This window comes from Lagopus muta, chromosome 8 (genome assembly GCF_023343835.1).
Source record: "Lagopus muta isolate bLagMut1 chromosome 8, bLagMut1 primary, whole genome shotgun sequence".
In the NCBI taxonomy this organism is placed as follows: Eukaryota; Metazoa; Chordata; class Aves; order Galliformes; family Phasianidae; genus Lagopus; species Lagopus muta.
In genome coordinates, this window is record NC_064440.1 from 7096877 (window position 1) to 7123605 (window position 26729).

Genomic DNA, 26729 nt, shown 5'->3' on the forward strand with positions numbered 1-26729 from the left:
TTAATTTGTGTTCTGCCACATAGGATTGCAAATTCTAATCCTATTAACGTCAACCCATACTACAAGTGATTGCTTCATTTTTGCACTTGCCATACCTGGGCCCGTTTCCTAAGTGGATTGGAATGACACTCCAACATGACAGTCCATGCTGCAACATGTGCACCTTTCGACTGGCCATGCCTCAAAGCCAAGGAGGAGCATCCAGCTGTATGAGAGGGAGTGTGCCAGCTATCAGGTAAGATGTGTATTTGTCTGGTAATTGTCTGAACCTTTCAGTGATTGCGCCTACAATGATTCTCACATAGTGTATATTTGATGTAACCTACAGAAAAACTACAAAACAGAAAATAAGTACCATAAAGGCCACGTTACTTACCCACTGTAGGGCATAATCCTTTAAAATCGCGTTTTTATTTGATGTAATAAAAATTCACATTCTGCACAACTCCGCTCGAAAAGAAAATTAAAACAAAAATACAAATGGGGCCATGCCTTTTTGTCCCAGTTGATGACCCAACTTGTAACTTTCTTGGAATACGTGGGATTTTGTTCATCTGAACAGAGACTCAAGGGGATGCTGCTGAGCTCAAAGTTGAAGGCGGTGTTCACAGCAAGCAGCTTCACACCATACCTGCAGAGAATTTTCAACTATCCCGAGTTCTCCAAAAGCCCACTTTGTCTGCAAAAGAAAGTGAGAATACCCTCCCAGTGCAGCAGCAAATTAAGAATGGAGGTACAGACATCCTATTTTTAAAGCCCATAAACTGCAGAAACAGCTCGATGGGAAGTTGAGTGTGTAGGGAAGGGGTAATTTTTGAGATGCATCTTCAGAGAACTACAATTTATATGTTGGTAATTAGCCCTTCTGTGCAAGGCACACATTTCAGACTTCTGGAAGCTAGACCATCTCCAAGGAGTACATTTGTGCATACAAAGATGAAGAGAAGAAAAATGCAGTAGGTTTGTGGGACTACCACGTGATTAAAAAACAGACAAAAACCACACAAGGGTACCACTATACTCAGTCCATTTAACAGCAGAGGAATTTCTCCTACCTACCTGAGCTTGGTGATTTGCAGACTGCAGCAGAAGCAGTTTTAGAGGCACGTGAATTGGCTTAGAGGCATTGAGGTAGCTCAGAGGAAGCAAAAATTTAGTCTCAATAGATTGTAGGTGAAGAGCGATGAAATACTATTGCCACCAGGATGTTTGCTTTTTTTTTAATTATTATCAGATGCAAATTTTTCTAGGACACAAAAATAAATACGCAGACAATTCTCAGGTGTTTTGATGCTGCAAGATGGATCTGGGCTAAGGGATATTGAACATGAAGGTAATTTCAGAACTTTAAAAAAAAAATCTCAAAAATTAACCATTGAAAACATTGCGTGTAAACTAGACTGAATTTTGTCATGTTCTCAGAGTTGTCTCCTCATTAAGCTAAGTAGGTGGACTCCTACTAGGGTAAGGCTGTTGCCAGAGGCCCCTGCACTGCAGCAGTAAAAGCAGAGCTATACAGAAGGGGATGCTGAGGTGGCTCTCCAGGATTGCAGACATCTCTCTGAATTTAAACCTAAATAAAGAGTGCTGTGTCCAGCATGGTCCAACTGGTCTAACAGTATTTGGCTGTGCTGTTGACAACTTTGACTTCATCTAAGCTTTGTACAACGGCTTGCGAGGCTCTTGTGAATTTGATTTAAACGTTACGGTCTCTCCATATAGTCATCTCCAGAGATCACTCCATCCAAGATAACATACGAGTGCTGGAACTTTCAGACTTGGGCTCAATCTGACCCATCTCTTCTGGCTTTGGGAGCTGCCAATGATCTAAGAGGCAGAATTAGAGACAGGAAGGTGGAGAGGCCTAGCATGGCATTAACTTGTCATTTCTCATCACCTGCAACTCTATTTAGTTCTCTACCTCCCTCCTTGTTTTATTCCTTTCCCTAGTCTTCTACACCTCTTTATTTTCAGGAGCCTAGGCCAGTTCCTCAGGCACTGACTCAAGCAGTGCTGACACTGGGCTTGGTCTAAAGCTGTAGTTCTTAGTTAAGAACAGCTCACACTAACACTTCGCTATCATATTCTTACCTGACAGGGAAGAAAATTATAACCAATAATCTATTATAGAGAAGAAACCCAAATTACAGAAACACAAAGGGACTTTCCTAAGTATAATCAGTAATGAGGAGGAAAGGGAAGTATCGTTCTCTGTTCACCCTTGATGTTCAAAGCACCAACATCAAACATAGAGTCCATGGTACAAGCCAGATTTAGAGAGAACAGTATGGAGTTTACTGAAAGATCACAGTTTCCCAGGAGTCCATTTTGTGTTGCATTTACACAAAACATTTACCTCAAAACTATTATCTGCTGGAAATAAAACTAAGTAGAGAACAATGTTTTTAAAGTGTAGAATAACAAGTTCCCAAATATTATGTCAAAACAAGAAGTTCTGTTAGGAGTTTTCTTGAATATATAGTTCAAGGCTATCAAATACATTCAGATTTAAACAGTATGCTATGACAGGAGAAATACTCCAAGGTGGTATTCTCAACTCCATACTTGTGCCTCTGCATTATATTGCTAGCACGCCTCTGTTGCCAATTTTGCAAGCAATTTAGCATTAAGCACTTTAAAAAATATATATATATAGCTGTGAGGAGAAAAGGAAAAAATGAGAAATTTAAAGGGAAACATAAATGTGGCAATTTTAAAAATCACCTGCAAAAGGAGGAAGTAGATTGGCAGAGCGGTGCCAGCAAGCCTAGACGCATCATTGAAGACATTAATTTGTTTGGAGGAATGACTTTGCCAGAGAGCTGATGCACTGGCATTATTGCATGACAGAAACTGTCTCAAAACCTCTTTATCAGACCCCTCAAGGCACTGTCTATTATTATGTATTTACAATATACATGTATTTTTTCCTACCATTTCAGTTTTGGGGTGATTTGAAATTTTTCATCCAAAAGAACTTTAAGCTTATTCATTCACTATTCGTGTAATAGTTCAGATTCTCATAAAATTGTTTTGTCTCGAATCTTTATCACAAGCTTAGCTGACCCTGACTCAGAAAAAGAACGGATAGGATTAGAAATAATTTTATCTCAGGCTGTCTCCTTTTACAAGAGCTACCTCATATATTGGAAATCCACACCGTGTCTCCTCTTAGTTCTGAAGGATGTTTCAACATCCCAGCAGTTAAATCAAAGTACCCTAGTAAATGATACAGCGCTAAGCTTCCCACAAAGAATAATCAACTTAGGTAATTAAGGAACTATTATAGTATGAACACCTTCAGGTTGCAGCAACTTGTAAGACAGTGGATAAACATGACCAAAAATAAGTCCTCAAGGCTTGCAATCCCACAAACTAGAACTGGATTTTCTTATACATAAGCTCATGGTATGGGAGGGAAGGAAGGTGAAAAAGGGGAGGAAAGTAAGAAGAGTTCACACTGACATAATAAACAAAGACTTTTTTGGAAACCTTAAGCTTTGCTTTTTTTTTTTTAATCAGTACAAATGAGATATAGTTGGTTTGCAGGTATAAATAAAAACAATGTCTCCCACATACATACTGCCAAGAGTAGAATAAAATCTTTGAAAATGGTTTGAACATCATCTTTCTCAGAAGCTTTAAACCTTCCCTAGCAGTGACATTAAGCTTTTGGTAAAAAGGCTGTCCCGTGTTTGAAGTGCATCTCCTAAAACTGAAGAGAATACAGAGTAAGAGAATATTCTAACAAATTACATCCTAGAGAATGAAAAGCATCCTAGAGAACGAAAAGCTAACCTGCACTAACTTACCCCCTCATATACAGGAAAGTACAAGGTGCCACAATACCAGACAAAATAAGTTTAGATCTTACTAGCCTAATGGAATGAAAAGTCAAGTTTTAGATAAGGCAGTGAAAAAACAAACATTTCTCCTCTCAGACATTTAGCCCAGTAGCTCCCACACACTCTGGGCTAATGAATGATGGCAAACTGTAGTGCACTGCCAACATTCCTTATGGGCCTCAACACATCTTTATCAAACTGCTGGGAAAAAGCCTATTTAATACGGTTTTGTGACCAGTTGCCCTGATCATTTACACTGCCAATTGTCCATTCCATGATGAACTACTTAGGTTGCTAGGTTTATGTTTAGGGGGAGAACTTGCCACGAATGAGAGAGTTGTTCCACATTTTTATGCATTTGTATAACTGAAAATGGAGTGATCACAAAACAGCTGTGATGTCAGCCATCAGTTAGGACTCTAGGAAGAACAGGCATGTAATTGCCAAGTTCCCCTTGCAAGTATATAGAAATTGCTAATACCAGCTTGCTTCAGATTCTTAATACAAGTTCAAGAATCCCTGTTGCTTGCCAGGCACTAATGAGATGAACTATGTTAATTAGCTTTAAAAAAAAAAAGTCCATTAAAACTGAAGTACTGAAGTGCACTAGTGTTGACTAAGAGATTTTGTTTCATTTACTGTCTCTTAAAGTTCTTTGCCAAATGCTGAAAGACACCGCAAAGACCTTCCCACACTGGAGGAAAAAAAAAGTAATTACATGATACATGTCCATTTGATGTCAAGAATAAAATGTTGCATAAGTAACAATTTCAATTGATTTTTACAAGTCTGTCTTGGAGTAGAAATGATTCTTACCACAATTCATTAGTCTACTGTATTTAAAGAAAGCCTGCTGCTCATCAATTTTAATAGTTCTTCCTGGTAATGAAACATACACAAGACAGTGCAGCCACTGTAATTGCAGCTTCCATTAAATAATTGTCTTGATTACATCATGCTTGTTTATTACAGGTAATTAGATTTCAGAAATCAGCAAACATCAGTGCTACTCCTTTCCTTCTCTGCATTGTTATCTGTATTTGGTATGTGCTCATGTCTATATTTATCATTTTTTTGTACCACTATAGAAATCCACTATAAAACTCATTTACTTGATATATGCATATTTACAAGGGCTACTCTAAAAGTTATGCCTCCTATTTTGTTTGTCCACAATGTCAGAGGTGGATGCTGGTGGTATGGCAGGAGAGATTGAACCTTCCCACCAGAACTGTTACATCTTATTGCCATGTGAGATGGCAGCAGACAGGCAGTCTGACAGAATGGAGTCTGACATGGAAGTGCATATGAAACAAAGGGGTGAAACCGAATTCCTCCACGTGGAAAAAATAGCACCCACTGACATTCATGGACACTTGCTGAATGTTCGTGGAGACCAAACAGCAAATGTGAGCACAGTGGTGTGTGGAGCGTTTCAGCAGTGGTGACAGGAGTCAACTCCTCTGGTGCAGATTTGTGCAAGCGTGGTATGTAAGCTGCTGTTCATTGCTGGCAAGAATGCAGGACTAATGATGGTGACTGTGTTAAAAAAAAAAATAGTGTCTTGTAGCTCAGAATTTGCTTTAAAGAGTGTTATTGTGCTCCTTGTATGTGCTGTTGTTTCCATGGAATTAGCTAGGAGGCATTACTTTTGGAGCAACCTAGATATGTCACAGCAAGTATCTTCTCGCTTCAACACCAAAACCTGCTTCTTGCTATACCTTTGCAGAACTGATTCCATACACTAATTAAACACAATTCAGAAAAATACTTAGACGAGCTTACGGTAGCAAAATACTTTTTCTAATTAAATATTCAGGTGAGTGCTATGATCCCAAGAGATTTTTAATAATTAATAATAAGACACTGGAAGTCCAACTGCATGAAAATAAGCCTGTATTTAGTCCTTTTTAACTATAAGAATCAAGGATGATAAACAGATAAGTTAATTGCATTTCACTGCTTTTGTCACTTCGTAGAGTTCAGGAATGCAATAGATGGATATTGCAGTAGCTCCCCCTGCTGATGAAACACAGCAGTCTTCCAGAATATAATGCATTTGTGAGTAAAATCATTGTAGCCATGAATTAAAAATTGATACCTCACTACTTAATTACCACATCAGTCTGAGACAGGTTATATAGCCTTTTGACATCCCAGCTGACTGCAGATAAAAGATGACGTCCGCTGACTCACCTTTAAGAGGGAAAAAGGGGAATTAAGTGGACTAATTCAAGACCTTTCTGCCTCTATCCTGTACTCCCAAGGTAGCAATCTTTAGGTGACCACTCAGTTTTTCTTAATCGATGGTATGAAAGACATTAAACATAAACCCCAACCAAATACTAATTCCTGTTAAGAAAATATGATTTATAATCTTTATTGGCTTACTTACACATAATAAATATAATACAGAACAAAAACATCACACCCATCAATTCTATTACACAGGCTGTTTATCAGGATACATTACATTGTCTTTTCACTAGCCCTTTTATAGGGTTTTGGTATTGGACATTAATAATTTCAATTTATAAATCTATCAACATAAGAATGATTTCCCCATTGTCACTTTTATACACGTGTCAAATAATCACATATATACCCACTTTGTTAAAAAATATATAAGCAGTATTTGGTATTTGCAATATAGGCCTATAATTTTCATTCATTAGATCTCTATTCATATTGAGAATTTCAAAATTATTAATAGCTTAAATTTGATTTTAATTAAAAATACTCATTCTATACTTCTAATTTAACTGAATCCCCTTCAGAAAATGAAGTGATGTGACAAAGACGCTAAAGGCCAAAGTCAGTGTTCACTTCTAAAAAACAAAAGGGTAAAAATTCTGGTCCTTGCTTCACCTGTATAAATCAGGAATAATGAAGACACTTATTTAGTACAGAAGGAAGGAAAGAACAAGAAGCCAGAGTTTCTGAAGAGACTTGCATCTTCATTTCAGAGTTACTGCTGCCATCCTGCTGTTTTCTTGCATAAATCACTGCATCAAGCCAAGATTATGATTTTCCTCTGTGTGAACATACTTATTATTAAATGAAAACTGGATTAAAATGCTGTTTCTTATTAAAAAAAATAGACATGGTTTAACACATTCTGAAATCAAGTACTCAGGTGCAAATGCAGTATGCATCAGGCAGTTCAGGTTCTGATCTTACTAAGGAAAATATTTAAAAACTTATGCATTACACATTTCATAACAAATGTACACCTGGAACTATCCGTGCTCTCAGAACATTTGAATTATCATACAAACTTCATGCAAACAAAAGTTCTTGTCATGTTAAAGTTTTTCAGTTGAAGCAGTTTCAGAGTTCAAAATTCTTCACATTGCAGAGCTGAAATTAAGTACAAGACATAATGCCAAAAGGTACTAGCTATTGGTTTCACGCATCTTTCAACACATAAGTTTTAGAAATGTAACAAATCAGTCAGTATAAATATCTAAACAAAAGTTCCAGATGCAATTTTGTTTTACTAACACCCATCCCAAAGAGAACCTGAATAAGTTTCACATCTCTACAAGGACCCACTCAGTTGTACTGTGCTGAAGTTGGTACTGCATGCTCATTATCTCCCCTAATTCTATTCTATTAACATCAACTTGAAACAACTGCCTAAGCTTTCATGATAGCTTTACGTAAATGGCTCCCCAAATTTTCAATTAATAGGCAGATCATTCAGTTGTAACTGGTTTGTACATGGAACATGTAGGTCTTCCGAGAAGAAACCCACCAACCTAAGAGTGCAACCAAGAAAATCCTTGGCATGTACGTTGTAGTTCCAAATAAAATTCTTCCATGATTTTTAGAGTCATAGGACTTAGGCATTCAGCTTCAACACAAATTGATGAGATTTTAAATACCTACATTCCATATTAAATCAAGATCAGAGAGATCAATCCATCGCACAATTATAAGCATGTCCTATATTTAACTGTGCTATACAGGCAATTACTTCAGTGATCTTGCAGCTGGATCTCATCTGCTGGTCAATAGGATATTTTATTTTCAATTTTTTTTTCCCCCTCTCACATAGGAAAAAAATACTGTTTGAGTGGAAATCCCCTGCTGTTCCTCTAGCTAAAGGTTAAAAGGAAGAGATACTGAAATATTTTAAAAATCAATCATTGTGACAGAGGATCTAGTTTAATTTACATGAAAAAGTTTCCATTTATAGAGAAGAGAAGAATCACACTTAACAGACAAGAAAAACTTGATGGCTGGCAACATCAGCAATACACTGAAGGATACGTAATGAGAGCAAAGTAATTTGCACGTTATAAAGTTGGCTCCACACTATATGGCTACTTTCTCCTCAGCCCAATAATTAGTTTTTTAAAATGAACTGTGGAAAAACTTCAGGAACATGTTAAAAGCCATACAAGCTTCTCTGCAGTTATTTCTGAGGCCATTGCAGTATCAAGTCACATACATTCTGTGGAAAATGCAAAGAACTGCACACCTTCCCTGACAAAAGTCAAAAGTTAATTAAAAACAGAAGAAATCCAGATATAACTTTAGAAACTGAGAAACAGTTACTTAACTATTAACTCAGCAGCTAAAGAACTAAACAGCTACTTCCTTTAAAATCCCCAGAGAAAAACCTTTCATGCTTTCAAAAAAACTTGGAGGGGACAACTAGATTAAACTCTGGATGCATTCCTACCATGGGGGGTATTCCAGCCTATTAATACCAGATGTAATGATGCAATACATCAGCTGATGTAGAAGACATAGCTGAATGGTTACATTTATGTAAGAATTACATGTTTCATGGCAGGTATATGACAGTACAGATGATCAGGGCACTCAGTACAATAACAGCTGTTTAACTAGCTAGGAAATGTTCTGTTGCTTTCTTTGCCAAGCAAATAGAAGTGTTAAATCTGAAATCATCAAGAAGTTAATCCTCAAAGCTGTGATCACATTCTCACTATGGACAAAAAATATTCTGCTAGTATACAACCAAGCAAAGCGGTCAACATTTCCTACACTGTTGATTCTAAAGAAAAGTCATGTAGCAAGACATATCCACCTTCTAAATAATTAAGCTGCATGCTGGCTATAGGGAAATATAGTTCTGTGCTCAGTAACAGCAGTATGTTTACCATTTTCACCAACACTAAATCCTTCAACTTTTATATTAGTGAAGTCTTTCAGGAAACTACTTGCCATGTATGCTGCAGATAAAAACACTGCAAAGGCATAAAGGTCAACCTGACTGCTGAGTATTTCAATAAAGTTTTATTTTATTAATGCTACCTATAATGCTGGTGGGCTTTGGATCAAATCCCAGTCTAGACAAAGTAACTTTACTGGAAAAGCAGACAAAAATCCCCAAAGTAAGCACACTTTGTAAAAATTTAATGACACAAGTAAATATGTTAGAATATTTATACTACCCCAGAATCAGACTGCATTATAGCATTGTCTGACTCTGGAAATGAATGTATCTGTTGTGTCTCAGGCAACTATTAATGTATATGGCACATATTACGCTAAAGCAGGACAAAAGCCACACAACTTGCAGAGTCAATTTGAAATGGACGTATATCCAAAAGCTAATGAAGTATCGGGCAGAATGCATTTTACAGACACCTTAAAATGCTGTTCACATCTTCATCATGATTCACCTGGTAAATCAGAAGCAATTCAACATGAAAGTCATTTGATGTGAAGTGTTTGAGTGCAACCGGAAAGTTCGCAAAAATTTGGAAAGCAAGAATTAGTTTCCAGCTCTTACAACTCATGCTATTATCCATATTTCCCTGAGAAATCATGTCATGCAATAAACATGTAAAGCTAAATGCACAATTAATGCAGTCCTGGATTAGAAAGAAAAAAAAAACAAACATGCATAACAACTCTTAATGAACCATCACTTAAATACTATTGCAATCACAGGTATTAAATTGCAGACGCTATGTAACAGCCCTAACAGGAACTGTAACTCAAAGCTTGCATGGAATAAAGAAAACTGATTAAAAGTACCATTTTACAGTCGTATAACTCAACTTTCTGTTTTTAACATCAGTTTGTTTCTTGATTTTTGAGTATGCAGCTTCCTACAACTTCATTTATAAACACTGCCTTACTGAGGCTTATCTATTCTCATATGAGTCACAGTTCAACTCTTCAGTTTAACTACTCTTTCTCCTCCTCCGATAACCTTAGCTTAAGTTCAGTAAATCCATTTTCCTAGGATAGGATGTTCTTTTTAGTAGGGAATAGCAATGGCAATATTCATTGCAGAGATTGAAGTAAGAACTACACAAGAAATTCTTAAATCACTTTACTTAAGGCAACTGTACTAGTAAATAGCAGTGCCTAAGCACAGTGAAAGAAACTGACAATTACAATAGCACACACACAGAAAAAGCAATTCAGTGGCTCTTCTGTTTTTGCTAGGATGTCACAGGGTGGTATTCAAAACGTGTAGCAGCATACCAGGTCAAGCATCACATGCAGCACTACAGTTTCTCATTTGAGGAATACACTACTTAATACCATATTGTGACAAAATACTTGTGCATTTGCTCCACCCCACGCTGTACCCCAGCCTGCAGCTTCTTGGTTGATGCATGCAGTACGCTAGCACAGCTCCTTGGCAGGCTGGATCAGCTGCATGCTACATGCCCCACATCAATTTCCAAGCCAACATGCAAGAAATGTGCACATGGACAACAGAAATATCAGGCCCTCCATGTCTTCAGCAGCATTCTTGTGCTCCATACTTTCCAAGTAACAGCTGGATCAGTACTACAGCTACAGCACCTCTCATTTTTGGCATGACTGAAAACTAACAAAGTAGCTAGAAAAACTGAATTGATTTTTCCTCCTTTGTTCTGGATTGCAGCACGCAGGAGACATAACTAGGTAAGACTCACCAGAACCCTAAAAGCTAAGACAGGCTATATTAGCACTTAGCAAATTGTCCTGATCTCTTCCATATATAAAAACAGAACAACAACAACAACAAAATTCAATCACACACAAAAGAGTTTCTTAGTTTGTCTCATAGCACTGCAGGAATTAGTTAAACTGTTTGACAGAACAGTACATGTAGTACTCATTTTAGGTATGGGAAATCACTGTTGTTTAAGCATCTCATGGCATTCAAAGAAATGCTTGGATTAAAAATTCTTTTTTCCTTGTTAAATTGCATGTGTTTCCTACAGGAAGCAAATCAGAATAAAGACATCCCCAAAGCGAAACAGTAAGAACGCCAATTTATGCTAGCACACAGCGGTAAAGATCTGCAAGAGCCCCTTCACATTCCAGTTGTGTCATGAGGAAAAAAAAATACCAGTATGTCACCATTACATCAGAGGTACCTGAGAATCAAAGCTAAATCTCTTGTGCATTTACCAAGCACCCATTAGAGAACTATGCAGTTTACATTTCAAATAAGACAATATATTTATAAAATATTATTGTACTAAAAATCACAAGATTTTATAGAAAAATCTCATCGCATTCTATTAAACAAGGAACAACATTACATATCATAGCTTCAGTAAATAAAACTGCAGTGTATTTCTTGTAACCACAGGGGCACCACTGCTTAAAAATCCATGGTGTTTCAAGAAGAATAGTTTCCTTTTTCGTCTTTATTTTATCTTTTCTTTTTATTTTTTAAAGGGCTGTAATTTAACACCAAAAATCTGTTCAAGCTACAAAGTGCCGTAAGATCATAATAGTAAATAACTTGAGAAAAGATTAACACGTCTTTTGTCAAAAAAACAAAACAGCAGGAAGGCCCTAACATCGAGTTTGCTGAACAGAAAGATTATTAGGTCTGAAGAACATTCTCATAGTACTTAGTTTCAAGTCTAACATAATAATGCCATTTAACATAAGTCATACACATAGAAAGCTGTGATAAGCTTTCATTTTAAGTCACGAACATTAAGACAAATATGAATAGCAACTGCCCACCATGCATTATCAATCCATTCTATCAATCTGAATGACCAGTTTCAAAAGACGGTGTTAAAATATCCTGCTGAAAATACTATTATTGGCAATTTGAAAGCAAACTCAGCCTTCCTAGAGTTAACAAAGCTGTCCTAGAGTGACAAAGCTGTCACTGATTAGATGCTATATAGGAACAGGTTAAAGTCTGTAGTTAATGGCTGAAAATAACATCCTCTAATCTGTCCTAATTTAGAAAAAAAATCCCACTATAAACTCCTTTTACCAATGAAATCCCTGAAAACTCTAATCAAGTCAAATATAAAACTAGTTTTTCTTACTGTATTTTCACCTACTGTACTATTGGGCTTTCCAATTGAAATGAAAAGTTTTTCAAAATGCCTAGATAAATTTAATAAACTTCTGTTTTTCTGCTTTTGCTTTTTTTTATTTTAAAAACTATTTCAGGTATACAAGTATAGACTTACTATCTCAAAAGACACCTCAGGTAACTGAAACTTTTAACGTAGTTCAATATTAAGAAATGGAAGGAAAAATTTGATAAAGGTGCACTACTCAACAAGAACAGCCCCCAGATTCACCTTTTTTTTCCCTGGTATCTTTTTCCTTCTTTACATTCAGAATTTTACATTCTAGCTGCTGGTTGAATCAATCATTCTAAAACTCACTAAAAAACACTGCTTTCTTGAATTCTATCTAGTCTACCAGTTGTATCATCAAATCACCTCTTGGGTGGATCTAGAGGTTCAAAACATGAAAAGGCATTTGCTTGGTTATCCTTTCATATCTGTATGGAAAGATAAGAATACACTGTTATTAATAGCCTTATTATGTGGAAGAGAATATACTACCAACTGAAAATCTGTCCTACATTCATTATAAGAAAACAAAATCTATCAAAAGCCTTTTTTTTTTTTTTTTAATAGAAGTGTCTTACTGGCCAGAAATTGGAAAATGTCACTGATTTATTTCAAATATCCTTGAACAAAATTATTCATAACTTCTCCGAATCAAATAAGACAAAAGCTGCAGTAGAAGGAAGATACAGGTTGTGAGGAAAACAATCAGTTTTAGAATAAATTTATTAATGCAACTGGAAAAAAAAAAAATCAATGCAGTTATTTTTAGCTTTCACATTGTTTAGTAGATTGCTGTAGTGCCAACCCACAGCTGAAAATTTTAACAACTTATTGGGATCCCTTTCCTAAGTTGGCAACTACAGAAATGAATATTTTCAAATTAAGCCTGCTATATGAAATCATTTGAGATCTTGATGGGTTACAGAAATGGTCTTCTTAAGGGATTGTTTTTGAGAATGTACACCCAACATACTGCAATTATAAATATTCTTTCACTCACTAAGATTTTAAACATTCCAGATCATTAGAAACAAAAGGTTTTTAAACAGCGGCACCCACTGCCGTTACAAGGCTTCTCAGAATGGGATAAGACAATATGTATGTAGTGTTCCAGGACTGTACAAAGATCTTGCCTTCATAATTACAAGAATTCACTTAATAAATTATTTTACTATTTCCTCTATTAATATGCAAATAGTTTATACAACATAAAAAAGTTAATTTGTACCTACTACAGGTAACGTATCTATTTAGCTTTTCATCTGAAAGCCTGTAAGACGTGATGACCTGCAAACTTATTTACATAACTCATTTGAAAGTGTTTTTTAAAATAACCTTGTCCAGCATTTAACAAAACCGAGAGTTAAAAAGAGAAAGAAATCACTTAACAGCATTCATTTTCTTGATTTTGTCAAGTAACTTCACCAGCTCAGTGTAGTAAGGCAGGTTGGTTGCTCAGATGGACTAAGATCCCCTACGTTGATATGCATGGAGTAAATTTGTTCATTTATAAAATCAGATGAAAGCAAGAAAGATGTTTAGAGTTTCACAAGAACAGAAGCTTCTTATTTTTACTAAAAATTCAGAATAGGCACTGAAACATTACTCCTTTGGGACTTCTCCAGAAGATTGTCTCTTCACTAGGCATCAATCCATTTTTAAACTAAGCAAAAAAAAGAAAAGTTATCAGCACTACACAATTAAAAATTACAACAAATTGCTATGCATGCTAATTTCCATCTTATAAATAAACTAAGGAAAGAGCTTGTACAAAGTTTAAGACATTATGATAACTCTTGTTAGCACATTTTTGATTTTGCTGTTATATTTAAGCAACACTGGGAAAAAAGCACACTGCTGATCATTCAATTTTCTATGTTATTTGGCTAAAACAGTTCTAAACTAAGTCTGTCTCCACACTCTAAGACAAACTCAACTATCTGTAACTTCAGAGCTTCGTGTAGTGCCCCACCTTATTATTTTCCAAACTCCCAAGGTATTCTTAGGTAATACTGTTGTAATATACTGCATCTTTACCCACTGAAGGCAGAAAAAAGGTAAGAATAATGCTTGGTATAGAATAAAAGTAATTTTGACATTTCTTTAAAATTTTACCTATCAATTCAGATCAAGATTAACTGGATGCTCTGGAAAGAGGTGTTTTTACGTAACAAATGCCATCATGAAAAATCAGTCCTCACTTTTTACTGTATTGCTTATTACCTTTTGCCTATGAACAGCAGCTATCTCCATCTTGTGAAACACTATGCATAGGAATAAGACTTTCACACTGCTCACTTTCTTCTGGCATTCTTAAAAGAAAAGAAATATTTTTCAATTACACAGTAAGATGTTGGCCACAAAACAGCCCATTTATTAAGTACTAAGTGAGTGACAGATGTTTGAACTGCAGCCATAGCCAAGACATACAAACCCCACTCACAGAGTTAACACATTTTTCACTGTATGTTCATGGCTATAGCAACTACCATAACAACATTAAATAAATAAAACTGTGATAGCTACTAGGAAACTTCTTTGGAAATATGAACAGACTTCAGGTATATACAGGTAGATACAGTATGAGTGCTGTGGCTTACAGAAGGCTACGGCATATCGGAAAGGCTAAAGGAGATATGAGATTGGGAATGGGATTTTGTGGTTACCCTACCTCTGAATTCGATGTTTTCTACAAATAAAGGCAAAAACTCTTCTGATTCCCACCATCACAGGATCCCAGTTGTTATAATGACATAACAGAGTTACGATGAAAAAAGAAAAAAATACAGGGATCGCTCCTGCAAAAAACAGCCAAGAAAACTGCACCTGGAATCAAAATACAAACATCAGTCACTCAACAGTGTTTCTAAAAAAGCATATTGTGCATTAGAGTAATTATTATCAACCCGACTTATGAGCTTACAGTGCACTTTCAGTTCTTTTCAAGTGGTTGAAATACTACAAATATTTCCACAAGTTATTTGGTACAGTTTCTACAGTCACTGCTACTTCTAATAGGTGAAAAACCTTTCTTCAGCTCCATACAGCCAAAAATACAGTTTGTGCTGCGGTGTGGATACGCTCCCATTTTTAGGCTGTAACTATCTATTGGATCCAAATAAGGAGGTCACTTGGGACATTTTGACAAAAGCTTTGACAAGCAGGTCAGACAGAAGAGCTCACCTCACAAATCTGTGCACCTGACCACTCACTGTGAACATCCCGTCTGAGCAGTCACTGCTGAAATCACTGCCCACAAATAAGACTGTGCAACTCAAAAGTTACCATATTTTTTTCATTTAAAAAAAGCAGAGCACGTTACTTGTCCAGTTTGAACTAAATTCTCCTTGTACCTTTACTACTACAAGCAATCACCATCTGATACAGTTTTAAACTTACAAGGTTACAGAAGTCAAGGGTGCAAGAATTCTGAGTGCATAAGAAACATCTGCAGGGCTAACAGAGCAATGAAACATAAGCACAGCTCCCTCTGGTGGAAACACAATTGGAGATTTCAGTGGAAAAAAGTTACAGTTTTGATGCCCGATATCAAGTACTGATGCTCACTCTCAAAATCTAATAAACTGCAGTTGTTAGATGTGGTATGAGGCATCACCTGGCAGACAGATGCCTAAGAAAAGTGAGGCATTGGATTTACCCTGAGGAAGACAAAGCAGCCTTCTCAAACAAGGTAAAGACGATTAAGAAATAGGAAACAGCAAGTACCTGGGGCAGAACCTCCAGGAGGAGGCAGGTGTGGCAAATGGAAAAAGGGGGGATGAGTGGAAGAGGCAATGAAGGTTCAGGTTATGAAAGATGCACATAAACAGAGACAACACAGGGAAGTGAAGATTTAATAGTGAGAAATATGAAAAGAGCAAATGAGATACAAGATGTGAATGAAGTAGACTGACAGTTAACAGCATGTGGTTGGTTTTGTTTTTTGGGTTTTTTTTTTCATAAATACCAAATACACACTAAATGGAGTAACACAGTGATAATAGTGATAATTTTAAAGGGAGTTAAAAATGTCAGTTCCCCTCAAGTTACCAATATCAACCGAAAGTCATCCAACAAGGTTTTAAGAAATGATTTTATTTCGAATGCCTTGATATTGCATGAGTACATGAAGAGATTTGTTTTTAAGGATCTGGGCTCTGTGTTTGCTCAGGTTAAATAGCCTAGAGAAGAAACGCTTTCTGGAGAATTAGAAAAGCACATTCCAGTGTTCAGCATGCTCCAGAAGAAAGTTTAGATTAAGTACTCCAGGTTTTAAAACTTTAAAACATTAAAAACTTGCAGGTTTTAACAGCAAAACAAATGCACTTATCCTACCAGCAAGTGCTTTATTACAGGTGGAATAACTGCAAGCTTTTGCTGTATTTCCATGTTGAATACTTAGCTAATACTAAACAAACTGAATCTTGAATGTTCACCACGTAAGTATTTATTCAGGGTTTGTTTCTCCTTTTAATTTCTAATTTGACTTTCCCTTTATTATTTCTATCCTTATATTTTTCTGCTTTACTTCCTCAAAATCCACAATGACATTAGGCAAGAGTAAAATACAACTTCGGTGGGTTCTTTTTGGCATGAGCTATTCTAAGTACAAAGTTCATTGACTAATTTCTTCTGTGTAAGTATTGTGCAAAGAAGCACAACCCAAATATTGTGCAAAGAAGCACAACAGAAGAAAGCTCATATTTAGTAAATGAAAACAAGTCACAGACTGTACTACCACAGATAACATACGAGCCACTTTTGTTCAGGAAAGATACTACTCAGGAAATACTCAGTTTAAGTTATATTCCAGATATTGCCAGAATTTTTGTCTCCTCATATTTTCATATTGTAAGCTCTGTGTGCAAACTCAACACAGCCATATTTGCAGTCAAGAGAAAAATCAAAGCAGTGTACGCAAACAGAAGTCAACAGACTGCAACCATCGGTCTACCTGAAAATTCAGGAGTACTATATGCTTAGTTCTGAGTTTGGATAGTTTGGTCATTTAAACTTCTACCACCTTCAGCTAAGCTATTATGTGACTAATTCCTGATTCACATGAAGAGTTGTCATCCCAGTTCTTTAACTTCTTGTATTTTGGTCACAGACTGTAGTTAGGCCGCGGTGCCCAAATGCTGACCAATTCATACTTTTCAGCACAGAGAACACATTACCAGGCACATAATTTGATCCCCAGCTTTCTAAATTTCAAACAAACAAACAAACAAACAAACAAACAAAAAAAAGCCATCCATAATGCCCTCTTGCAGCCTCTTCATCCCACACAGGTATATGCACACCTACTGTAAATGAAATACAGGTGTTACCAACGGTCAAAATGCAAGCAAGCATGCAATGGCAATGCTTACAGTTAAGCAATGCTACAGACACCTGTATCTACACTGAGAGATGTGAAATTTGTAGCCATGTTGGAGGATGGGGATGCCCTGTCAAAAAAGTCACTATCATGATTTCAATGAAGATCACTTGAACAATAAATGTGTTAGAAAGAAAATGAGTTTTGAAAGCTATTTCCAAAAAGTTAAACAGATGGCTTAACTTCCAAATTAAAATTTAACTTCGGAAATTAAATTTTTAACAGTATGGATTTAAATCCAAAGTAAAGACCAGAAACAAGTAACTGATCCTGCCTTCAGGAAATAGAAACAATTCCTTGACTTCAACTTAAAGACAAAAAGACAGTAATCGTATCCTTGCAGGATACGCAAAATAATAATTATTCATATTAAATGAAGAATTTTATATTCCCTGCCACTGATTAAATATTAAATTCAAATATTCAGAACTGGAGTTCATGCATAAATAAATACTTAAAAACTGAAAATTCTACCCAATCAGCACAAGAAGAAAAACGTTGGTAAAGCTATAAGAGTAATATAAGCTAACTTCATATAGCTTCTATTCTAAACTGGTTATCTGATTCTTTTTCTCCCATGTATGCAGGGTTTATCCACAGCTACTAGCTCAGCAAGAATTGAAAGTTACCAACTTCAACTGAGGACAGTTACACGAAAGCTAACATCCACATCAGCATAACAACGTGCAATTAAGCCTGGTAGCTTTTACATGCCTCTGCAATAAACACATAGGATTTTGATTTCATCATTAATTTCAAGATAGGCAATTCTGTGAATGCCTTGAGATGCACTGTACTTTAATTCTGAAAAATGCCTGTTACAATAAAACATTTCACCAAGCATTATCAATGACTTAGGGTACTTTTCATCCAAGCATTATCTTAATCATATACATATATATACACACACACACACATATATATACACATATACGTATGTGTGTGTACAACACTAAAGTATGCAAGTGATAAAGTGCAAAATTACTGTAACTGTCAATATAAGAAAAGGATTAATTACAATGCAGTTCAACAGTTCTTAACAAGTGACAGTAAAAGCAAAATACTACTCATTGTATACATCATTTAAAATAACTCTGCCATTGAATTGGGGAAAAAAAAGGAGAAAAGTCTGAGCCTGTTACCAATGCTCAGAACTTAGCAATACATTACCTTTTGCATGCACATGTCAGCTATTATGGACAGAGGTATCGTAAGGCTTAGAGCAAGTGTGCCTATCAGTGATGAGGTAAGAAAGCAGCCCCTAGAAAATAATAATTAAAATAGTAAAGCAGTCTTACCTCAAAGTCAAAAGACAACTAAAGTAATACATCAAGCTGCAGAAGGAATTTGATCAAGTTTAACTTTCAGTTATTTATGTAATAATCAGAATTTGTGACATCCATACTGTCAAAGATTTATAAAACTATATATACTTCTTATGTAGACTACTGATGCCTACAGGAATTAGGTTTATTTCCCATACAAATCTTCTGAGATGACTGAGGATGCACTACCTCACACACAGGGACTTTAAGTAGAAAAATCTGCACTGTGTTCCCATCTTGAAATAATTTAGTATCAGCAAATAAATCCAACTTGCCTATCTCATCAATTTTAAAAAAAAAAGTTACCTGTGTCAAGAAATCTTATCCAAAAAGATAAATAATTTTGACCAATAGAGAAATTAAGCTAACAGACTGTGTCTGCTACAATGCATCCTTCAAATAATTCTTCTGAGTTTTAGTGAGACTTCTCTGCTTGGTACAAGTGGTCTCATCATATTACATAAGCAAAAAATGAAAGTCTTCTAAATCATTTAGGTGAACCCCCCCCCCCAAAAAAAAAAAAACCATATTATTTCTGTTCTTAAGTGACAGAACAACAAAACTGTGTGCGTGTATCAGCAGCAGCCACAGAAAACTAACCTTTCTTCCCAAATTTATATGCAAGTAGTATTCAGTTTTGCAAAGAACCAACTTACTGAATAGAGTTGGAAAGAAAAAAAAACCTCAAAAGAATATGCAACTACAGACCTAAGATAATACATGAGCTCCTAGAGATCTTCTGCACTTCAGTGCAACCAAAATGCTCTATAAATGAGTTTAATTGTCTGAGCCATGTTGATATCAAGTGAAATGCATACAGTACAATTAAAATACGACTGCCTTAGTCAGAAATTGCCAAGTATGAAGTGAGTCTCATTAGCAAACACTTCTGTATGAAACAGTGTATTCTACCATGTGAAGAAAATGAATACAAGATGCTGTCTACCCATTTCAAATCAATGATGGTCACTAGTGGGCTGGGGTCTTCCATTTCAAAGGTACCTGGATTATTTTATTTCTTTGCTTAAAACAAAGTCAATTCTTCTCATCCTTGAGAAGCACTGAAAATCAGTGCTAGCACATTCTTACCCCCATGCCAGTACTTGATTTTGAGATGAGCCAACAGTGTTTTCATTGTCTTTGTAAGCTTTTTAGTATTGCTTATATTGAAATTGCATTTAACCTTTTAACAACCAATGCTGTAGTCTACTCTAACCTTATACGAAGGCATTAGCATCACAAAAGCATGTAATCAATAAACTAAGCAAAGTTAGATGAGAATATATTCTGCAATGCTTTTTAACTAGGACTGGTTAAAAAATTGCCAATAAATATAAAAACATAATTATGAAATTTCCTAAATAACACTGTCCCTCCAGGAGATACACAAAAGTTTTCAGATCTGCTATAGTTTTTGAGCTTTTCACCTAGAAATCTCCTGTTCCACCCTCTGCTGCAGACCAAGCCAGACTTATGCTATCATTAAATGAACAAAAGGTAGGCTGATGTATGAATTACCATACTTTGGTGATTAGAGCATTTTAATGTGATTTGGTGCACTATTTCTCTGAAGACTTAAAAAAGCACATCAACTACAGAATTCTTATTTACTGGATTCTGACTCATATTTCCACACAGCCTCAGAAACTGAAGAATGTTAAAAAAGAAATTCATGCTATCCTATCACTACTGTGACTCTATACTGCCAAGTCTTTTCATCTCAAAATTTGAGTTCTATAGTGAACTATGCACACAATCTCTTAATAAATTCTCTATATAACACACACATCACTTGCTCTTTAAAGAAAGGTGCTGCTCTTAAACAGGACATCATGATTGAATAGATGACACCCTGCAACTCAAGGCTAGAAAGCAAAAATCCTACCAATTTAACATCCCAATATTTGCTGACATAGTTAAGACAATTTAAACTGTAAAATTTACATGAATAGTACATACCATAACCACAGGAACTCTGACAGAACTGTTCCAATAAGGCCGTTAATGACAATGCACATCCATATCAGTTTACTGGGAAACTCAAATGCCTCAAAGCCAGTATAGTGAAGCAGAAAAAACCCCGGCCATAGCAGCAATAGATTGAACAGTCCTACAAAACCTGAGTATAAAAGCAATATTAAGTTAATGAAAATAAATATCGTTCAGCATTAACAACTGAAATCTTGAACTCTGCTATTCTGACAACACATATGTGTAGTAAATCAAGATTTTAGGTCTTTCAGAGAGAGGAATGTAAGAAACTTTACCTTACACTAACAAACACCGCTTAGAACAGATATTCACAGTTTTGAAACTGACAAGAAAGAAATCCACTGAATCAAAAGGGTCTGTCCACATTCCTACAGGTCGCGTTATCTGTGACCGTTGGGAGTACAAACAAGAAACCTCTCACACAACTAGTTTCCTAAGTACTCATTAACCACGGCAAAAGCAAGCCTTCTCTACTTGCACTGCTATTCTAAGGCCTTTAACTGTTTGTATATGTTAATCACCTGACAGCAAAGAATTTAATCACACTGAATTAAAATTTTCAGTAACATTGTTTTTATTCTTACCAAAGAACATTGGTATATCGAGTTTATCTTCTCTATCTACTTTTCTTTTTATCATCACTATGTACACAGCATACAGCATTGCTCCTACAAGAGACCAAAGGGAACCTGTAAAGATGAAAAACACCAGCTTAAGATATGTCCCTTGTCACATGCATTAGGATCAGCTATTCGAAACATGCCTATTACAAAGTTGTCAGAGATACAAACTCTTTGTTATGGAATCCATCACTATGTAAAGAATATGGAAAATGCAGAAAGAAGCTCAAAAATGTGAACGCTGAGTCAGTTAAGCTATAAACTAGCTTTAGAAGTTGAAACTACAGAGACAGTTTGTGAAGTGTGAAGTATGAAACACAACTTCAGTACAACACCCTGAGTATTATCAAGAGATGGTACTCATCACCGCACAATCTACAGTTATAAAGTAAGTAAATACCTATTGTATCTCTTCCAGGAGATTTCTCAGATCCAGAAAGGTTAACAAGTACCACACCACCAATGCTAGCAAAAAAGAAGAAATGCAAAATGCTACTTAAAACACAAAAGCTTTTTTAAAAAGATGAAAAAAAGGAAGGAGAATAAAAACTTCATAAAAGAGTTCAACCTTTTCATGGTCTTAATTAACCATAACAACTGACTTTTGGCATAGCCAAAAGAAATACCATATTGTTAAGACCTGATCCAAAGATATAAAACAAACAAAAAAGCTCCCCCATACAATGCACCAGGCATCTAATAAAGCAGGCTGACAAGATATCATATGTCAAGTCACCTCCATTTTTCCAATATACGTTGAGAAATCAGAGCTTAAAAAGTAACCCCATATTTCCAACAGAAACTTGATTAATCTTATTTTCCTATGCAACCATGAACTTGATAACTGTTCATAATATGCAGTATTTAAAAAGACATTTTCCTCAATTTCTCTGAGGAGCAAGGATTTAAAAGCACATCAGTATATTGTCACAGACACCATAGGTATCTTTGCCTTCTCAGCATATCATGGAGTTTTTGATTAAATGCTCTATTGCATTATCTTACCTTAGAAAAACTGCCAATAATTTGGACAGAGTAAATCTATCTCCACTGTTACTTGGAAAGACTGCAGCTAAGATTAAAGTAAAAAGCCCTGCAAGACAAAATGAGAAGAGTTTATACAATTCAGTTTTGCTCTAGTTTGCTCAGAAAAGAGCACTGATGCTTTATGCTTTATATTTCACATACTCATTTCAAATACATGATCTTAGCACCCATAATTGTAAATGGAACTGTTATGAAACCAACACATCATGATCTGAATCCTCAAATGAACGAATAAATACACACAACTAGAACAGCTGACACACTAACAAACAGCCTGAAAAGTCAGTGTGTTTTTAAAATTATTTTTTATAAAACAACTCAAAACAGGAATGTAATTTTAATGCTCATATTTGAAATCTTAAAAATACTATAAGGATATATATATATATACAATATTTAGATTTGGTTTAAGATCTATGCACCCAAAAAGTCTTAAATAATCAAGATAGCTTTACTCTGGGTTGTATCTATTTGACAAACCTTATACCACCTTCCTTCAAACTCACTTTAACTATAGACACACACACATACACTCCTCGATAAGCAAAAAGCAGTGAAATCATAAAGAAAGCCTAAGACTTTGCAACTACATAGTGACATTTAAAATAGATCTTCTCGAACAGTTTTAAGCCTCATCATTTCCCCAAAAACACAGCTAAAACATTACAAGTAATGTGTACACAACCAAAAATAATTCTATGTTATAAAGCTTTATAATGCACATCTGACTGTGTAATTGAAACCTACCAGAGGTTGAAGACAAGATATTAACTATGGCAACTTGGGTATCTGATAGAGCTTCTTGGTAAGAGAAATTTGCCAAGAACCACTGGAGGATGAGAAAAATAATTTCGTGATTACATTACATGACAGAGACAAAATTAGAACAAAATTAAACCAACCACATTCAGCTACATGTGTAATGATGGAATAATATACTTCAGAACTTCAACATAATTAAATAACATAATGGTAACACATTATCTATAGGTACTTTTATCTTGAAGAACTTGCAAAACAAGATAATTACTGCGGATGGGCTGCAAAGAAATTTCCCAAGATACATGGGACATTAGTCAGCCTAATCTTCGTTCTAAAAAGCAAACAACACTTACACTTAATGCCTCAGAAAACTTTGGAAAGATTCATGTTGGTCAGTTCCCTCAAATATAAAAAGCAGCAAGTGCTTAAACATTTCTTCATTTACATCTCATTAGGAAAACCTCAGATGGACAAGAAAGTTACTCTCTGAAGTCTTAGACAAGGCTATTTGTACAGTCCAAGAAGAAATACACAGACGTGCTATTAGCAGCATCCATGAGTGGGATTTGTTTTGAACGTAATAACTTCAGTCTAGAAGATCTGCATGTGTATATACATGGAAATACATTCAGATCATTTCCATTGAAGCCTGTGTAGATGTAACTCCAGATTTTGCTGCATTAAACATGTCCAACATTGAACAATTGGACCTGAAAGCATGGAAATCACTGTGAATCTTTCACAACTGCCATTACAGCTAACTGTAACCCCAGGATTTCTGTTATCCTCCTTTCAAGGAGTTGCACACTTACGTTCAGCATGAGGCAGGTTTTACTATTGACAATATTTTTTACCAAAAGGGGCATGGAGAATACAATTCCTCTCAATACTCCATAGATAATTTTCACTACTACTGTACAAGTTTTAATTGCAATCTACAGTTTTCTGGAAACAAACAAACAAAAAAACCACCAGAGCACATACCACAAAGCAAAAGAAAAAGCTAATCTTTGCTACTTGAGTTGCAGTGAGTTTTCCTACAGTTTTTAATATTGATTCCTGCTCCTTAACTGCTGGGTAAGACATGCGAGACAACTTTGCTTCCAGCGCGTGGCTCGATGGGAGCTGCCGAATCTCCATGATATTACTGAACCTCACACGAGGCTTTTTGGGAGCTTAAGAGAAAAGAAAAGTTGCACGGGATCATTAAACTTCTCCAGACAACACAACATGCTAATAAAACTATCATGTTTTAATATAGCATTGATTCCCAATTTATGACAAGTTTTTATCCAAATAGAAGACTTCCCACAATTTTTATTTCTTACAGTACTGTTTTGCTATTTGGTAGGTTGCTACTGAGGCAAAATACAATTACTGCTTTAAATCAGCACAGTTGTCTATTAAAAAAAAAAAAATCCACATCATTGAAAACAGCATCTTTCCTGTCAAAAATACCCACAAGACAACAATGAAGTTTTAGTTAGCAATTATTCTGATAGATATTACAAGCAAGATTGACTATTAATCTAATAAAGAAAGTTAACCAAAAACTACACACAACTATACCTAACTGCAAGGCCAGTTATTCAGAGTATGAGAGTGTCCAACAGTTGTCAAAGCTTAGCAGAGATCACAAGGTCACTTCCTCATTTGAAATCCCTAACTAGCCAGAGTATCAGCACTAGACAGTTCCAGATTTCATTTATAAGATTACCATAGTATTATTTTCCTATGGAACGAAAACATTACACACTACATATAAATATTGATTTGATTTGATATGAAACAATACCTCATTTTCCAAAATACCAAAAAAAACAAACAAACCTTCAGCTAAAGCAATCATCAAGTGATTCTTACCTGCTACCACAGGACAGCAGAGCCTAACAAAGCAATTCTAAAAATGTCATTTAGAAACTAACAAAGAGACTTTCCCCTTTATAACCAGGGACTCTTTTGCTGAGGATCAGACAACTGGACTTTTTGACAGCCAATACTTCTTTAATTATCTGGGACAGCTAGGCCTGCTTCAGCTACTATCACATGATAGTAAAGCTCAAATAAAATCAGAATGCACATAGACTGGTAAAATTCTTACTTTGACTGCTTTGCTCCTGCTCTAAAAAGGACAATAGCTTGTTTTTCCAGAGGCTCACTGCTGCTGGTCATACAAGCCCAGAAGGAAAGAATCACAAGTACTGAACCCAGCTGGTCCCTTGAGATAAACATAGGCTGGATCTGTAGTGACCAAGAAAGGTAAACTGAACAATAGGCCTATGTTTTCTCTACCTGAAAGTAAATATGAGACTGCAATTCATGCATCATGAGATTTAAGGGGAAGAGGGAAAGAGAAAAGAAAAGGAAAAAAAAAAAAGGTAAGTCCTGCAACATGACAGCAGTTATATCAATGAAGAAGAAAATAAATCAAAGAACTAGCATTTCAGCATTCCAGAAAATCTTTACTCACTTTTCTCTGTATCATTATTATTACTGCCACTCTTTTCAGTTGGCAAATCGTGGAACTTTACAGGAACATATAAAGGTTCGCTCTGAAAAGATGCAGTGTAAGTAAAATACAATTAAGCAGGATATTTAAATTATAAGCAGAATTAAATTCTTCAAAACTAAGCACAACAAAAAGATTGACAAATACTAAGAAAATCATTTTTAATTGAATGTCAAGAATGCTCATGTATTACCTACGCATTACATTCAACATACTGGCATTTGACAACTGTGTGCTTTTGAGTATATTCCTCATGAACACAAAGGTCATCCCTGAAAAATGAAAACCTACTGATTTAAAATTAGAAAACAACTCAAAAATCACAGAAGTTTCATAGGTCTATAGCCTCTGTCCAAACACAAAACTAGAAACAGAAAATATGGCATATCCGTACAAAAATGAATCTATTTGAAACTGGTGAACTACAACTAAAGGTCAGAATACATGTTCGGGAACAGAACTCCAGTATTCAAGATACTTTGCAGGAGTTTCAACAAACTTCCAACAAGACAAGAGTTAAGCAGCTTATTAAAATTAAATTAATAAGCTGTACGAGTGAAATAATAAAGATGTTCCAGTAGCTGCATTTTTATTAGGCTCCTTGTTTAGGACCTGAATTTTTGTGAGTGTTTAACACCAAATTGTTTTACAATGAATCCTACTTCTAGGGTCAGATGATCACAGTGCATTGAGCAAACTAATAAGATTATTTTTTAAATGCAGATGAATAAATTCAGTTGAAATAACAAAAAATGAAATCTGAAAAATCTCTCTTCAACTTCTCATTTGGTGTAAGATACACATTACATATTGTAACTTGTCAGTGCTCAATTGCCATCCTTTAAGCTATTACAGAAACAGTGTGAGCTTCAGATCAAGTTCTGCGTTTTGAATTAATTTCTGGATGTGGCCTCCAATTTCTGGATGCAGA

The 26729-nt window shown here is 35.6% G+C and overlaps 1 protein-coding gene across 6 annotated transcripts in view; it reads right to left on the minus strand.

Moving 5' to 3' along the window:
• Nucleotides 1-6209: 6209 nt before the first annotated feature.
• SLC35F5 (solute carrier family 35 member F5) overlaps nt 6210-26729 on the minus strand; it is a 30668-nt gene continuing 10148 nt past the window's right edge. For all 6 annotated transcript variants that reach the window (XM_048953760.1, XM_048953754.1, XM_048953758.1 and 3 more), the window contains 11 exons: nt 25760-25841; nt 24274-24464; nt 23275-23356; nt 22486-22573; nt 21881-21945; nt 21445-21549; nt 20828-20987; nt 18714-18804; nt 14835-14989; nt 14387-14475; nt 6210-13826 (listed from right to left, as the gene is read on the minus strand). In XM_048953760.1, the coding sequence (XP_048809717.1) occupies nt 14394-14475; nt 14835-14989; nt 18714-18804; nt 20828-20987; nt 21445-21549; nt 21881-21945; nt 22486-22573; nt 23275-23356; nt 24274-24464; nt 25760-25841 (1101 nt within the window). In that variant the 3' untranslated portion in view covers nt 6210-13826; nt 14387-14393. The remainder of the gene's footprint in view (nt 13827-14386; nt 14476-14834; nt 14990-18713; nt 18805-20827; nt 20988-21444; nt 21550-21880; nt 21946-22485; nt 22574-23274; nt 23357-24273; nt 24465-25759; nt 25842-26729) is intronic.